The sequence below is a fragment of the Diadema antillarum genome, unplaced genomic scaffold, assembly GCF_040938485.1.
Source record: "Diadema antillarum isolate AM-2024a unplaced genomic scaffold, OU_Dant_1.0 scf00000014, whole genome shotgun sequence".
NCBI classification, from domain to species: domain Eukaryota; kingdom Metazoa; phylum Echinodermata; class Echinoidea; order Diadematoida; family Diadematidae; genus Diadema; species Diadema antillarum.
In genome coordinates this window covers 6,840,019-6,856,529 of record NW_027270903.1, presented here as the reverse complement: position 1 = coordinate 6,856,529, position 16,511 = coordinate 6,840,019, and the positions used below count along the sequence as shown (strand labels likewise).

The 16,511-nt window shown below is 38.0% G+C and overlaps 1 protein-coding gene across 1 annotated transcript; it reads left to right on the top strand.

The window, feature by feature from the left end:
• Window positions 1-357: 357 nt before the first annotated feature.
• LOC139722399 (uncharacterized) lies at window positions 358-12,962 on the top strand. The gene is made up of 5 exons (XM_071633708.1): window positions 358-1,639; window positions 3,915-4,193; window positions 5,782-5,883; window positions 6,363-6,581; window positions 12,694-12,962. Exons 1-5 carry the CDS (start codon window positions 358-360, stop codon window positions 12,960-12,962), a joined length of 2,151 nt encoding a protein of 716 aa, XP_071489809.1.
• The last annotated feature ends 3,549 nt before the right edge of the window (window positions 12,963-16,511 follow it).

Here is a 16,511-nt window from a genome sequence, read left to right as displayed (position 1 = left end):
TTACTCACACAAAGGGAAACGAGCACAAATTGGTCCGTGTTTAAGTGATTCACAACCACGGATTGAAATAGGAGTGCGCTAATATGAAATGACGTGCTCATATCATATACGTGTATATACACCCCAAGTCGCATTGGAATGCCTGTTGAGAACACATACATATTGGATACTATAGCCTTGTGGGAATTGTGTATCTGACCCGTTCCTTATCCTTCTGGAGTTACTGTCTGCGTTTCATTTCTGATGGTGTATCATTTCTGATGGTGTGTTGACTTCCGTGCCGTAAGAGACATATGATATTGGAATACTCATCACATTGCATATTATTATACATATTCAATTCGAACGGAAACTGACATGGGGTCAGGAGTGAGCTCATCTCGACGGGTTAAGAGTGAATTGAAGTCAGATAATAATCCGGCTGAGAAGAATTCCAGGACCGGACCGGAAGCTGAAGAGACCAAAGGCCCTGACGGTGCAAACCGCTGCAAGGATGTTGGAGGAGAAAGTTCCTCCAAGGAGGAAAATGAGAAAAATGGACACCTTTCAAAATCTCCACAGGAGCAGGGTAATAATGCTGCATTCATTCCACACGGAAATACTGATGAGCCAGAAACCCCATCTGTGGTCGCCCCTGTAATAGCGACCAAAGTTAGAGCAGTCTTGCCAGAGCCGAAAAGAGTGTCCGGAAGTGTCAGGAAAATCGTTGACAGCATAGTCCAGAGCATGTCACACTGGACGACTTGCGAGACCTTTCCATGTGAGGAATGCTGCACAAACAGCGAAGAGGTTGAGAAGATCTCCCAAAGGGGTTCGTTGGATCGTGAGGCTATTTCTGATCATCTTGCAGACTCGACGGATTTCTGCCAGCTGTTTTCTGAAACCTGGGAACGACTTCAATTCGACTGCATCACGAGTGAGGAAACAACCGTTGAGGGCGTCCTGTACTTCAACTTTTACATCTGTCTTCTGGGTGCGGTGTGGAACTTCACCGATAACTCCTCGATATTCTGCGCGAAAATGGAAGATTGTCAATGCAATCGTCATCTGATCGATTGGATGCTAAGTCTCGGGGACGAAAGTTCCATGAACAAAAGCGTGAAGAAAATGGTGTTAGACACACTAAACATTCTACACAATGTCGTGCGAAGAATACCCCTGCTTCGAGAGCGATGCCGAGATGTTCTACCGGCCTTAGAGAAATTTGGGGAGTCCCCGGAGGACGTCCTGCAGACATGCGCGTTTTTGACAATGTCTTACGTAATCCGCAAAGACGAGTCACACAAAGTATCGCTGAATGAAAAGTGCCTCGCCACTCTCCTGACGTTGCTGAGGCGGGCACTGAACTCTCAGAGAAGAGACCACAAGATCACATTTTCCGTGCGAGAGACCGAAACGAGCATCGGGGCCTGTATGAGTTTCTCGGCCCTCGAACTCATCCAGGGGATCGAACAGCTTGCCATCAACGATGACAACAAGGCCTTGATTGCCAAGAAGGACGGCATCTCCATCATCGGGAAAATGCTGGGAGACAGATTTAGTGTAGAAGAGAGAACAGGTGCTGCTAATACCCTGTGGAGACTTGCTTTCAGCACCAATAATAAAGAGGACATTCTAAAGAGGAAGAGCTTGGTGGAAGGTAAGAAATGGTCGGCCGCTGTACGAAGACTCTGTGTGTGTGTGGGGGTGGGTGGGTGTGTATGTTGTATGATAATACTTTGGTTTTGACAGTTTTGTGATAATTTGTGAGGCGCTTGTTTTGAGGGAGGCAATAACCTAGTTTTGTCGCTTGGTATGTGGACCCAAGTCACAGAAGGGCCTAATTGTGGAAGGAAGGGGGCTTCAAGGGGTTGAGTTCATAAAGGAAAATGATTCTTTGCAGAACCTAGCGACATAATTTGAAGACCTGAATATAAGAACGACCCAAGTCCAATTTTTGGCCAGATTCAGTTTGACATGGGAAATTGTAGATTATGCATGGACTCATCTTATGTATAAATGATAAATTCCAATTGAAGACCTGAATATAAGAACGACTCAAGTCCAATTTTTGGCCAAATTCAGTTTGACATGGGAAATTGTAGCTTATGCATGGACTCATCTTGTGTATAAATGATAAATCCTAATTACCCCGGAAGTGCCTGAAATGAATGATTTAAATCTTATATTAATGTAAGAATGAAGGACTTGGGTCATTCGTACATTCATATAATAGCGCCCTCTCTCATCTATCTCTCATCTCTATAGCAGAATATCATGTGTATGAATCAAAGAACGACCCAAGTCCACCACACAAAATGGCCTCTCCACAATTAATGTAAATGTTAATTGTCATAATGATATATGTTTTAATTTGTATATACAATGTTGCCTTCCCATCACCGTAAAATAGAATATTATTGGACAAATAAAAAAGATATGAAGTTTTTCCTAGTTTACTCGAAATGGTCTTCCATGGACTTGGGTCGTTCTTATATTCATATACTCAACTACCCCCGGAAGTGCCTGAAATGAATGAGTTAAAGCTTTATATGAATGTAAAAATGAAGGACTCGGGTCATTCTTACATTCATATTATAGCGCCCTCTCTCATCCTTCTCTCATCTCTATAGCAGAATATCATATATATGAATCAAAGAACGACCCAAGTCCATCATACAAAATGGCCTCTCCACAATTAACCTTAATGTTAATTGTTATAATAATATATGTTCTAATTTTTTATATACAATGTTGCCTTCCCATCACAGTTAAATAGAATATTATTGGACAAATAAAAAAGATTTGAAGTTTTTTTAAGTTTACTCGAAATGGTCTTCCATGGACTTGGGTCGTTCTTATATTCAGATACTCATTTCATTTACTCTGCACTGTCCCAATTATTGTGCCATAACAAATGACTACAACTTTGGTAGGCCTATGGTTGTACCATTTTTCATTATTTGCTTGTGATATTTCAAGTTTCAAGTTTCAAGTTTATTTCATATTTCCATTTCTCAGTGATGGGATCACAAAATGATTGACAATAAAACAAAAGTACAAAACATATACAACCATATCTTATGTTTGAAGAAAAAAAGACAAACTAACATTACACACAAATATAAATGGTCATTTTCATCTGAGGATATCACAAATAAATGTCAGAAATATGATGGGGCCTACATAAAAGCAATGACGCTTGTAAAAACTGTAGGTTCCCGAATTTATAGGCGTGAAATTATACGGAGAACGGACATGTTTATCTCGACCAACTTAAATTGTACCAGTGCAAAATCAGTATTAAAAACGAACTAACGAACCACATGAATACTTTAGTATCGCTTAAACGAGACTGTACATATTTCGCCGTGTTTACACACACACACACACAAAGTGCTATAACGGTATCGTGAAGTAACTTGTAGTAACGGTAACGTGAAGTAACGGTATCGTGAAGTAATATTTCTGTAACCGAGTGCAATTGCGTGGTGCTTATGCAGGATAGCTTGATCACGAAAATTTCCTTACAAATGGAAAATGTCCACTTTTGCTTTGAATCTGACGACTGCGATCAAAAGAAACAATGTTCTCTGCCGTAGAGCATAGGCCTACTGTATGATTCCATGAAAATTATTTGAATTGGACTCTCATAAATGAAGGACATGAATACTTTTCTCTTAGTGCATTTATTCAACAGAATAGGGTTAGAGTAATGAAAGATTTACTGACGGTGATTTTCCTTCTTTCCTTTTCTGTAATTGGCTCTGTGTATCCTTTCTAAATTTGTCTGTCTCTAATGTAACAATGTCTAAATTAATCCTTCTCTCTCTCTCTCTCTCTCTCTCTGTGTCTCTGATAGCGGAAGTTGAACTAGTCTTTTTTTTATCCACTTTTTTTTAATGCTTTTTTATCATGGGTTTGTGAATCTGCAGATCTTACTAAGAATGCAAAACATCAAAATGAGACACTAAAGAATGCAGCCAAGGGGGCGCTCTTTGAAATTTACGGATCCAAACTACCGGAGGAACTTGGCGGGGCACCTGCGGCAACCCAAGACGGAACCAAAGGGTCGCCGACAGAGGGCGGGCTGCAGACAAATCACATCATGATCAGCTACAAGTGGGAAAACCCCGCCAAACCAGTGATGCGGGAAATCAAGCAGAGATTGAAGAAGCGTGGATACAACGTGTGGATGGACGAGGATCACATGAGTGAGTACAGTAAAGCCTTGAACCTTGAACCTTGGACCTAGAACCTCGAACCTTGAACCTTGAGCCAAGGAAAACCTAATTGAATATTCCCAATAACAGATTATTTATGGAGCTGAAACGGGATGCTTTAGGGTCCGGAAGAAATATGCGATATCAAATTCTGCCTGGTGAAAGCCAAAAATGTATCGGAAGTCTCTATTAACTTGACATAAAAACGTGCGAGTGTCTGTGTGTGTGCGAGTAAGCCTGACGGTGTGTGCTTGAACATAATAGTGTGTGTTTATTAACACATTAATTCCTATACCTATCCGGAAACCCCGCATGAATCGACGTCGTGTGAGGGGAAAGACTAAGTAAAATATTTCAGATACAAGGTCTTGTCACCCCAGCAACGCAATGTCGTTTATTTTGATAAACGACATTGCGTCGCTGGGGTGATAAGACCTTGTATCTGAAATTTTTGTGCAAAATGACTTTTATGGATTAATGGTCAAATAATGGGTTAAGTGATGTCCTAACCAAATCTTACCAAATCTTACTGCAAAAATGAAGCCACCGCGGCATGTCAAAGGAAAGTTTATGCTATTCACTATTGTGCTTTGGCTGCCATGTTTTTTGGCTCTCCTGATCGTTTGACATTTGGGGCATGGTCTATGAGTTTCTTTATGTATTAACTCCATTTCTGTTAGAGGGATGGTATAGTAGTGGTTGAAACAGGATTCAGCTTTAAACTTTGCGAGCTACTTACAAACTACCGTATACAAATTAAAAACATGATATTCTAAAAGGATTTCAGAGTCTATTTGATGAAAATCAGTTTTCAGATGGGTGAGATATCCAAAGTAAAGTAAAAAAAGCGATACAAATAAAAAAAAATCCTGTTAAAACCGAAAACATTTTGCTTTATCATTATTCATAAGAGGATTATGACTACTATAAAAAGAAAAGAAAAAAAAGAAGGAAAAAAAAAACCTGGGTCCCATTTCATAAAACTTATTATCAGTGTCAACTGCCACATTTCTATGACAAATTTACTTTCAGCCAATCAGATGCAAGGATTTCAGTAGCTTATAACATCCATGACAACTTGGCTGAAAACACGTTTTATGAAACGGGGCACTGAAGCCCCTTCTCAACGAAAGCTATACCATCCCAGGTTTATATATATATATATATATATATATATGTACATATAATATATATATATATATATATATATATATATATATATGAAGAGTTTGTTTGCAAAAACCGATAAGTCCATATTTGCCAAATGGAGATATTTGCGATTAAAGGTCAAGAAAAATAAAGAGCATTATAAGAAAATTTTTGCTTCTTTTGACCATAACTTCAAAAGTGTACCTTTATATGTAGTGACTAATATATCATTTAAAAGGTATTATTTTGTACTTTATGAGAGAGACCGTATTTCAAAATCTTCAAAAATGGACTTATCGGTTTTTGCGAACAAACTCTTCATATATCACATGTGTATATTTATATATGATATTATAATTATATATATGTATATATATATATCTCTGCCTTTAACATTCATTCTGTCTGTGGCCACACTGGTAATGTACAGGTGGAGATAAGATCGGTGCCATGGCGGAGGCTGTGGAGAACGCGGATATCGTTTTGGCCTGCATCAGCCCTGGTTACCAGGACAGTCAAGACTGCCGATCAGGTTGGTGGCGCTATTTACTCACATACAGGAAAAAAAAAAGAGCCCGGATGTTGTTTAATTTTTTTTTTCCGACCAGTAAAGTTCTTACTAACTAGTTAAGGGGGAAAGGGATATGTGTGAAGTCCTGAAAGCAATCCATTTCTGTTTTGCTTTTTTTTTTAAGGCAAATTTTGTTTCAGTTGTTACCGGATTGCTGTTGCTTCCTCATCGATAAAGTACTTCATTAATCTCGGCACAGAGTGAGCAGAGTATTTGATAACAATGATGCTTTCTTTGCTTGCATCGCATAGTTAATGATACGTGTAGAAAGTTCGGCAAGAGATTTAGCCACATATAGATCTGGCCTCGGTGGGAAGCGGGGGTGAAGATCACAAAGTCATTCGCACTGTATAGAACATCTCATGAAATGAAAATCCTGACTAGCAAATTGGCAACATTGCTTATCCCATTTCTTTATTCTCGTGTTAAACTGTCTGTAGAGGCTTCATACGCCTACGAATGCAAGAAGAAGATTGTCCCGATCAAGGTGGACCCGAAGTTTAATCCTTCCCGCTGGCTCGGAGGAATTGTGGCGGGAAAAATCTACTACGTGGTGCAGTCTGTCCCGAAGGTTCCCGAAGTCCTATCGGTGATCATTGAAAAGGAGATCGGCGACATGGGGAAAAAGAGGACTAAGGAGAAGTCTGTGGACGAGACAGGTGAGAAAAAGTAGAACGTGATGATAATAACAAGGAAATATCGACGGCATGCCTTTCGTTTCTTTTTGTTCTGGTAGATCATGTAAAAATAAACATTTTTACTGTCACGAAAAGAGCTCTCCATAACGGCGTGTTCCCAACGACAAAAGTCATTATCTTTGTAAACGCTCCGTTCAAATCATGTTTAAATGAGTACATACATTTAACCTAATTTCATGAGGATTGTTTTAGCGGCCTCAGCACTAAGCCCATATGTATGAATACACCACTCTTTCCCGAATCACCCTAATACTGAACCTCTTTTCGGTAATTGCCGTATTTATGCCTCCACCAACGAAGTGGCCGGAGGCATTATGTTTTCGGATCGTCCATCCGTCCGTCCGTCCGTACGTCCGTACGTACGTACGTCCGGTACGTCCGTACGTACGTACGTCCGGTACGTCCGTCCCGTCTTGTTTTTGTCGATATCTCAAGAACCGTGTGGTGGTTTTACATCAAACTTGGTATGAGGGTATATCCTGGGGGATAATACTTTGTTTGGATTTTAGGGTCAAAGGTCAAAGGTCACAGGTTATTTTGTGGAAAAAAAACTTTTGGTACAGTATTTTACATACTATGAGACATGAACGTTTAACTTGGTGTGAGGGTAGAGTATGACAAGACAAATATTCACTGGTATTTTGGGGGTCAAAGGTCAAAGGTCACAAAGGTCCTTATGATATAACAAAAATAAAATATTTTTATAACATTACAGATGTTAGACCCATAAACTTCAGTTTAAAGCCACTGATTAACATTGTGTTTGATCGATTAAAAAAATTCTCAAACTTCATGGAACATAGTATATATGCATGTACTGACTGGCAGTGATTATCTAGGGAATTTTGGGTTCATGGGGTCAAGGTCAGGGTTAAGGTCAAGGGTTACACTTCAAAATTTTACTATATCCCTCATATTTATGCAATACCTGCAGGATTATTTTCTTTTTAAACTTGGCGCATGCATGTTTAATCCAATAGAGATTCTCTGGGAAGTGTGGGTTTTGTTTTGTTTTTTGTTTCTTGCCAAAAAGGTGAAAGGTCAAAAGGTCAAAGATCAAGTGAAAGAGCTGAACTTTTCTTCTTCCTTCATATCTCGGAAGTGGCTCAAGTTATCTTGAAACTTGGTACATATTTATACCCCCGCCAAACGAAGTTTGAAGGGGGTATATAGGAATCAGCGGACGGTCGGGCGGTCGGGCGGTCGGTCGGGCGGTCGGGCGGTCGGTCCGTTGCAAATCTTGCGTCGCGAACTACTTCCTCAGTTTTCAACCGATTCTCATAAAACTTGGCACAGATGTGTGCCTTGGGTTGTAGATGTGCAAGACGTATTTTTTGACAGTACCCAAAAGTACGTTGCCATGGTAACGGCATATTATGGGCAAAATGGGTACAAATCTTGCGTCGCGAACTCCTCCCACAGTTTTTGATCAATTTTTATGAAATTAGGTACAGATGTTCATCAGAATATGTTAATGTGCAAGACACATATTTCCGCAGTGGCAAAAAGTGCGTTGCCATGGTAACGGCATGTTATTGGTAAAATATAGGGCAAAATGCTTCATGGCAAAACTGCTTCATCAGTGTTCTTCCAATTCTCATGGAATTCCTATTGAATGGTTGTCTTAGGTTATAGGTCAGCATGACACATTTCTTGACAGTGACAAAAAGTATGTTGTCATGGTAACAGCTCACATATTATGAGCCAAAATGATGGAAAATTTTGTGTTGCAAACTACTTCCTCAGTTTTTGCCCAATTTCCATGAAACTTGGTACAGATGTGTGCCTTTGGTTGTAGATGTGCAAGACGCATTTTTTGACAGTACCCGAAAGTACGTTGCCATGGTAACGGCATATTAATGACAGAAGATCAAGGAAAGATCTTGCGGATTTAACTACTTCCTCAGTTTTTTGACCAAAGCTTATGAAATGTGGCACACACCTTGATCTTGGTGAGAAGATGTGGAAGACATATTTTTCGGACGTGTCGGAAGCTGCGTTGCCATGGTAACGGCATATAAATGGCAGAAGATCAAGGAAAGATCTTGCGGATTTAACTACTTCCTCTGTATTCGACTGAAGCTCATGAAATGTGGCACACACATTGGTCTTGGTGGGAAGATGTGCAAGACATATTTTTTGGACGTGTCGGAAGCTGCGTTGCCATGGTAACGGCATATTAATGGCGGAAGATCAAGGGAAGATCTTGTGGATTGAACTACTTCCTCAGTTTTTGACAAAAGCTTATGAAATGTGGCACACACAATAGTCTTGGTGGGAAGATGTGCAAGACATATTTTTCGGACGTGTCGGAAGCTGCGTTGCCATGGTAACGGCATTTAAATGGCAGAAGATCAAGGAAAGATCATTCCTTGGGTAAGACTGTCGTCACGGGGCGGGGGTATTAATCACCTTCAGTGATATTTTTATGCATGTTCTGCCTGACAATGGTTCTCTGAATGAATTGTAGGGTCAAAGGTCAAGGGTCAAAGGCCAGATGAAAATGGTAACAATTTATTATTCAATACAGAAATTGCACTTTTTCTCCGTACCTTGAAAAGTACTCAATGCATAAACTTATGAAGGGGTCAAAGTCAAGTAAAAGTCCCCAAATCCCCAAATACATGCTCTCGCATTCATCCAATTAAACCTAGGTCAAGGAAGTTGAACATTCAACACATTTGTGACAAACGTGTCATTTTGATATTTTGCCAGTTTTGTGAAAATGTAATCACACATTGTCCACATGCATGTACATTTGTACTATATACCTATTAGGAGAATCATGCATTATGGAGGAGGCATACCAGTCGCCATAGCGACATTTCTAGTTTAATTCTGTTTCGTTTTTAGTCTTGAGTAGAGCACAAATTCCTCAATCTCGATTGCAGTAGATCTCTTTATTTATTTATTTATTTATTTCTAATCTTTTGTCAGGGTAGTCCATTCACCAATAAATAGTGGTCTTCCATGGAGCCCTGAATAATGTTGATGAACTTATGTACATTAAATAGCAAAACGTATATACAGAGGATGACATAATACAGTGTAGATACATACCAGCATACTGTACATTGCAAAGTAACATAAAAAGTACATGCCACAGCAAGAGTTCACCAGAATGCCGAAATAACATTTAAAAACGCTATTATACAGGAATGATAAAGCCCAGAATGAATTTCGTGTGTTACTTACAAATAGCAACTTTGCTTAAACAATCTCTTAAATGAATATATGGAAGAAGCTGATCTAATTGAATGATCTAGCCTGTTCCATTCAAGTACAGAGGATACGATTGGGCTGCACTTTTGACAATCAGAGCGAAATCTTGGCACACATAGATTTCCACTGTCTATTAGCCTTGTATGATGTTCATGTACATCACTAGGCTTAACTAAGTGCACCTGAAGGTACGAAGGTGCTAAGTTATGGACGCATTTATATATCATCATAACGCGGCTGAAATCAAAACGTTTGTCTAGTGTCATCCATTTAAGACTTTTGAATAAATCAGCCGACGGTGTGTCATATGTTTTGTCCAAAATTATTCTTGCTGCCCTCTTTTGAATTTTTTCTAGCTTAGTTGTATGGTATTGAAATCTGTTTGACCAAACAACAGAACAGTAATCAAATTGTGGTAACACTAGACTATTATAAAGTAATTTTAGGGATTGTTAGGGCAAAAAGGCCTTCGCTCTCTTTATCATGCAGACACTTTTTTGGGTACGTTTACATACATTTTCGATTTGTTTAGACCATTTCAGTTCTTCATCTATTAAAACACCTAAACATTTAGTGAACTGAACTCTTTTAATCCGACTACCATCTAATGAAATACTGAAATTTTCAATTTTCCCGAGATTAGCACGGGAGCCGATAATCATGACAGAAGTTTTGTCAGTGTTAAGGACGAGCCGATTTTTCTTAATCCACCCCATTACTTTATTTAGTGCAACAGTTATCTTTTCTTCTAAAACTGTTGCGTCATTAGCACTGACAGTGAGGGTCGTATCGTCAGCGTACATATCTATAACACCTTCTGAAGTACACTCGGGTAGACTGTTGACATATATTGAAAATAAAAGGGGACCAAGAATTGACCCTTGAGGTACACCCAATATAATAGTTGAAGGGTGGGACCTGGCTCCTTTGAATTGCGTCACTTGCTGTCTGTCACTTAAATAGGATCTAAACCAATCTACAGTCGTTTTACTACACCCTATACACTTTAATTTATGTAAAAGTAGGTCATGATCTACAGTGTCAAATGCCTTCCGAAGATCTATGAAGGCAACTCCAGAAATTTGATTATTATCTGTATTCAAAGACCACTGATTCACAAGTTTTGCAAGAGCAGTTGATGTGGAATGAAATGGTCTAAAACCAGATTGATTAGGGTGTAGTAAATCATTCGCATTCATGAATTCGCTCAGTTGTTGATGTACGGCCCTTTCGATAATTTTACTCACTGTTGGTAAGATTGAGATGGGGCGGTAGTTATTCAACGAAGAAATATCTCCTGCTTTAAATATCGGTACTACCCGAGCCTTTTTCCATTCACGTGGAACAACTCCCGTAGACAGGGATTTGTTGATAATATCGCAAAGAGATTCTGCAATAACATTCTTTGTCATCTTTAAAAGTTTGCAGCCAATGTGATCTTCTCCGGTTGCTTTATCTATGCCAAGAAGCTCGATCTGTCTCAATACAAAATCTCTCGTTATCATACTTAAATTAAATTGAGAATGAGATGGAACAAAGCCTTTGTCCTCATCAAATATCATTTGTGAAGTATTCCTCTGCAGGTCTTTTGTAATTTTAGTAGCATTAGATATGAAAAAATTGTTGAATGCTTCAGCAATACTTGCGTTGTCCGATACTTCTGCATCATCAACCTTTATGGTATTGGGAGAAATGGGTGATGATTTAGGCGTAAGTTCCCTCAAGCTCTTCCACATTTTCTTACTGTTGTTACGATTTTGTAAAATTTGGTCAGTGTTATACCGTTTTTTTCTTATTCTCATGAGATGAGTAACTTTGTTTTTTAGACATTTATAGGTATTCCAAAGTTCATCACTATTGTTAGATTTAGCAGCTTTGAGAACTTTATCACGTTCCGTCATGAGCTTAACAATCTCATCAGATATCCATATCTCATCGGATATCTCTCGTCCTATCAGTATAACATTCGCTATTTTGGAGCAGATCCTGGAATTGTTTGTCTATGGGAAGGCATCTCACAAAGTTTTGCAATCATACACATCATTATGCGTTTCCACATCAACCGATATTTCCAATAAGCGCGCTATTTTTGAGAATCTCGAGCTTACATTGTCATAACGTGATGACGAAATGGCGCGCTTATTTTCTAACGTGAATTCCATTTCTCCACTTAAACTGGGGAATTTTTGAAAAAGCGGGATGATTTGCGAACAAGCGCACTGTTTGATAATGTGAATTCGCCTCAAGAAATTAACTCGATGCATCCCATCATTTGTAGACGTAGTGTGTTTGACCCAAACGATCGAGGCAACCTGCACGCACATCGCAGGTAATTCTTTGAAGGCGCGCGTTTTACAGACACTGTTTGCGTATAGACCTACTCAGCTATCGGAATTAACTCGAGAAAAAAAAATCGGGCTCATTCTCTTCGGACTGATTGAATAGGAATGAAATAGCGCGCTAATTTTCTATATCTAAAAAAAAACAAAAACAAAAAAATGAGAGCTTGGATTTTCATCGGAAGGATATGAAAACGTCTTTTACGGCGGACTGTCAACTCGATTAATCACGATGACGCATTTGAAAATATGATTACTCTCATTTACGACAGATGTAAGGGCCTATGTGTGTCCTTCATTAGTTTTGCTACTATGAATAGATTTGTTGAGATAATGTCTTCTTCTCGAACGTTATAATATTCTGTCACATTGGTCTAGTTCTTCTTATGATACTTTTCCTGTGTTGATTGACGCCTGCCCTTTATAGAACTAAGATTTACCATATCATTTTTTATTGATAACCATAATAAAAAGTAATGTTTTCCATTGTAATTCTTTATCTTACCACCCAGATTCAGCAGCACCAAAAGATACTTCCATTCCCGACAAACCGGAAGTGACCAAGTGGGGAGTTCCGGAAGTTCAGGAATGGCTGTCTACCAATGGCATTACGTCACGCAGCAAGCACCTTAAGAATTTGAACGGAAAACAGTTACTGCAGCTGAAGAAGCAACGTAGCACTGTGCCGGATTTCTTCTTTAAATCTTTGAAGGACGAATTGAAACTTGATTTCTCTACAGTACTCTCTCTCACGGCCGCTCTGGACACCCTGGAAGATTAGAATATCCTTATCCTTGGGAGACAACTAATTGCGCAATTACAGTGATAACCCTTTTAGAGACACAGCGGTTTCACATGACTATAATAACGTCAAGGTCATTATGCTGTATGTATCTTACTAGAGCTGTTTGACACAAAGGCATACAGGGTGGACCTTGGATTATAGAGGGCGCTGTTGAAGGACATGTATTACTGAGCCCGACGTTGTAAAGCTTGCTTTCTGACGTCAATAATAACATATACATGCTCATGTTTTTTTTTTCCTTTAATTGGTTACGATAATCATAATGCTTCGAGAGTAGTTCAATGTAAACTTCAGAGGGCATAATATCTGTGCCCTCCGGACTTTTCAACCGATTAAAGAAAAAAAAATACTGCAATGCACAAAAAAAGAAGAAGAGTGTAGTAGTAGACAGTAGTGAATTTCTTCTTTAATTTATTCATTGAAAATTTGATTTCTCATTCAAATTCAGAATCTTACAGTAAAACAGGGATTTTGTACGATATTTGGAATTGAATTTTGATATTTTGCTAGTTAAAAGAAAAATACATGAAAAAACTAAAAAAAAAAGATTGAGTAATGTTAAAGAAGAATTATATTTGGACTCTCATACAAACCAAACTTTTTAAACCGAAATTCCTTCGAAATATGACCTATTAGGAATTTTATCATGCGGGTAAAGATAAGATGTTATATATCAACATCGTAAAGACATTCCAAATTAACAGTTATTATGAAGAGTTTTAATGCAAAATGCAGATGCGTCTACCGTAATCAATATCTGAGATTAAACCTTCTAAAATTAAACAAATAAGATAAATTAAAAGTAAATGTAATAATGCTATCAAAACTTAAAACCAAAGTATCTTATCATGCATTTAGACAGATTTTACTTTTCTCTGTTTTGAAATAATCTTTTCAGTGATACTTCGTTTTGCAGCAATTTCAGTCTTAGATATCTTGATAAGATGATCTTGTTATAAGTTGACAAAAATGAATACATCTGTGTTTGCATGTAGTCTCTTCATGTATGCGTGATATATGAACATAGATGCGCGAACGTTTAGGTACTAAATCATGTAAACAGAAATGTAGAAGAGCCCATAATTATGCGTCAATGCGGAAAATCGAAATGAATTGAAAAGACTTCCAGTAGCGTAAATGGAAAGTTAGTAGCAGTCTCTTTCTCAGTCGCCCTACTTAGAGTAACAGTTACGTGGTAGGTCCTATTTGTCTTTGCCATCATTACTATCATAATCAAAGCTCATAATAAAAATATTGGATACTAATACTTTGTATTATCGTTGTTTATAATTCAATTATCGATAATACAATTTATATACGCATATTAGGCCATCTTCGTTATACACAGCAATTACGTACGGTCCGGTCATTTTGATTTTCCCCTTAAGTACATGTATTGTTGAATACGGGTAGGATATGTTTATTGTATTTTTCTTCTGGTCGTAAATTCCTTTTTTTAAAGCTCTAATATTGGATGTGAAATAACATTATATTGGATGGATTTAATGAAATTTATTGGTAGTGTATTTTGGTAGTTATGTATAATTGGATGAGTGATTAGAGTTATGTGTGTGTGTGTGTGTGTGTATGTGAATGTTTGTTTGTTTGTTTGTGTGTGTGTGTCTGTGTCTGTGTGTTAGGTTAGATATATGTTGATATAGTTTTGTTCCTTAGTATCGTCCTGAAATAGCTGATCAAATATTATGTTCGTTTGTAAATTGCCACAATATTATGTGTATAGTGTCCATGTCAACTGTTGTTGTTATGGACCGGGTCCATTGTATTTCTTTCCTTGCACTTACATGATTGTGGGCAGGTCGTAACCTGACTACCGGCTTTGATTTGTGAAGAAATGAAGTATATTATACATAAATATAAAATGTTTCACTATTTTTGGTTTTTGACAACCTTATTTCTTTCATCTGCGTCACCACTGAGATTGACAAAAGTGATTTTGATATCAGGCTAAATAGTGTAGTAGTGCATTTTCTCAGGGATTTTAAGATGTCACTGCCAGGTTACCAATTGCAGAGATAGGGCCACTACTCTTAAATTCATGCCCGAGTTCAATTCTATCAGGCTATATGATTAAGTTGTAAACAGAGCCATCTGAATCTCTGGTTGTAAAGAGTGAAGTGCGCCCTCAGCGTATGACCTCTTGTATCCGATATTACCAGGTATATCCCTGATCTATTGGAGGACGTATCTTGATATTCCAACCATGGACTCATGTACAAACAAGACGGGAGGCAGCGGCCGCGCCCACATCTTACCAGGTACACTTTATAGGAAATTACACGCACTTTCAAACACAGACTGACATCAAGATTTCCATTCCCATCCACGTACTATGCATATGAATTTACCTTAAAAAATGCAATTAGGTTGTTACTCATGATCACATGTATTTTGTGAATTGACCTTATTGAAATCATTACAGATATGTATTCTCTTAATGCATTATATTTAATGGAAATGAAAATAAATTGAATTGAATTGAATTGAAGATCACACAATGCCATGAGCGCGCCTACAAACATATGAGCGATGTATTTTTTTTCTATAAGTATGCATTCAATACAAAATAGTAGAAAATAATCAATACTCTTTCGTTTTCATCAGTTTTTCTGTATGACAGCGAGGTAAGCCAATCATAATAAAAATAAAGCAATTTGCTCATTTATCTTATTTCATGCATTGGCGGATTCGGAGGGAGAGCACCGGGCACGCCCCCTTCACCCTCTCTTTATTTTCTGTTAAAACAAACGAAATAAAAAGCAAAGAATGTGAGATGAAACCCGAGAGAAGACCCAGAAATATTGCTTGCACTCCCCTTTCTACGGAATTCCTGGCTCTGCCCCTGTCATGGGTAACAGAACTAATCAATTTTATGCATATTTCCAGTCGGTCTGTCACGGTGGGAGAGCCGAAAGGTAAACATGAAAAATCTGCATATGTTGCGTCAATGTCATTGGAGATCATGTTTCAGCTTTTAGTTTCAGTGAGTTTTATTTTTTTTTCACTTGTATAAAAAAAAAAATCAGTATGACAAATTAAACAAAAATACTCATAGGTCATGAAAACAATACTATAAACAAATGTTATCATAGTAAATATGTGAATAATACGTAACCTACATAGATGTTTCATGGTGTACATAAAGGTTTGATGGTAGAGGAGACCGTTATCGATTTTGAAATCGCTTGACTTCGATAGCGACATCTAGACATTATGATGGTAACAATACATCCTTTTTTTTTTCACTGAAATAACGAAACGCACACACAAAGAATAAATGATGTAAAACTTTCAAGTATTTTCAATGTCATATGATCGAACAGGACAACACAAGGTGATAAAACAGAACAGAAACGATAATAAGGGAAAGTATAAGGGAGTACCCGAATAAGAAAATCAGTTAAAACAAAAGAGAATTAAAAGAGATAGTATTCAGTGTTCCGGAGTTTGACGCTCTATATAGGAAACAGAACAACTAATATTATCTAGAGATCCATACCATTTGAA

Bases quoted from the DNA above. Each gene is read 5' to 3' on its own strand.
- LOC139722399 (XM_071633708.1), top strand. From the start codon at position 358: ATGGGGTCAGGAGTGAGCTCATCTCGACGGGTTAAGAGTGAATTGAAG. The intron at 4,194-5,781 runs GTGAGTACAGTA...GGTAATGTACAG, and splicing joins GATGGACGAGGATCACATGA to GTGGAGATAAGATCGGTGCC. The intron at 6,582-12,693 runs GTGAGAAAAAGT...CTTACCACCCAG, and splicing joins GAAGTCTGTGGACGAGACAG to ATTCAGCAGCACCAAAAGAT.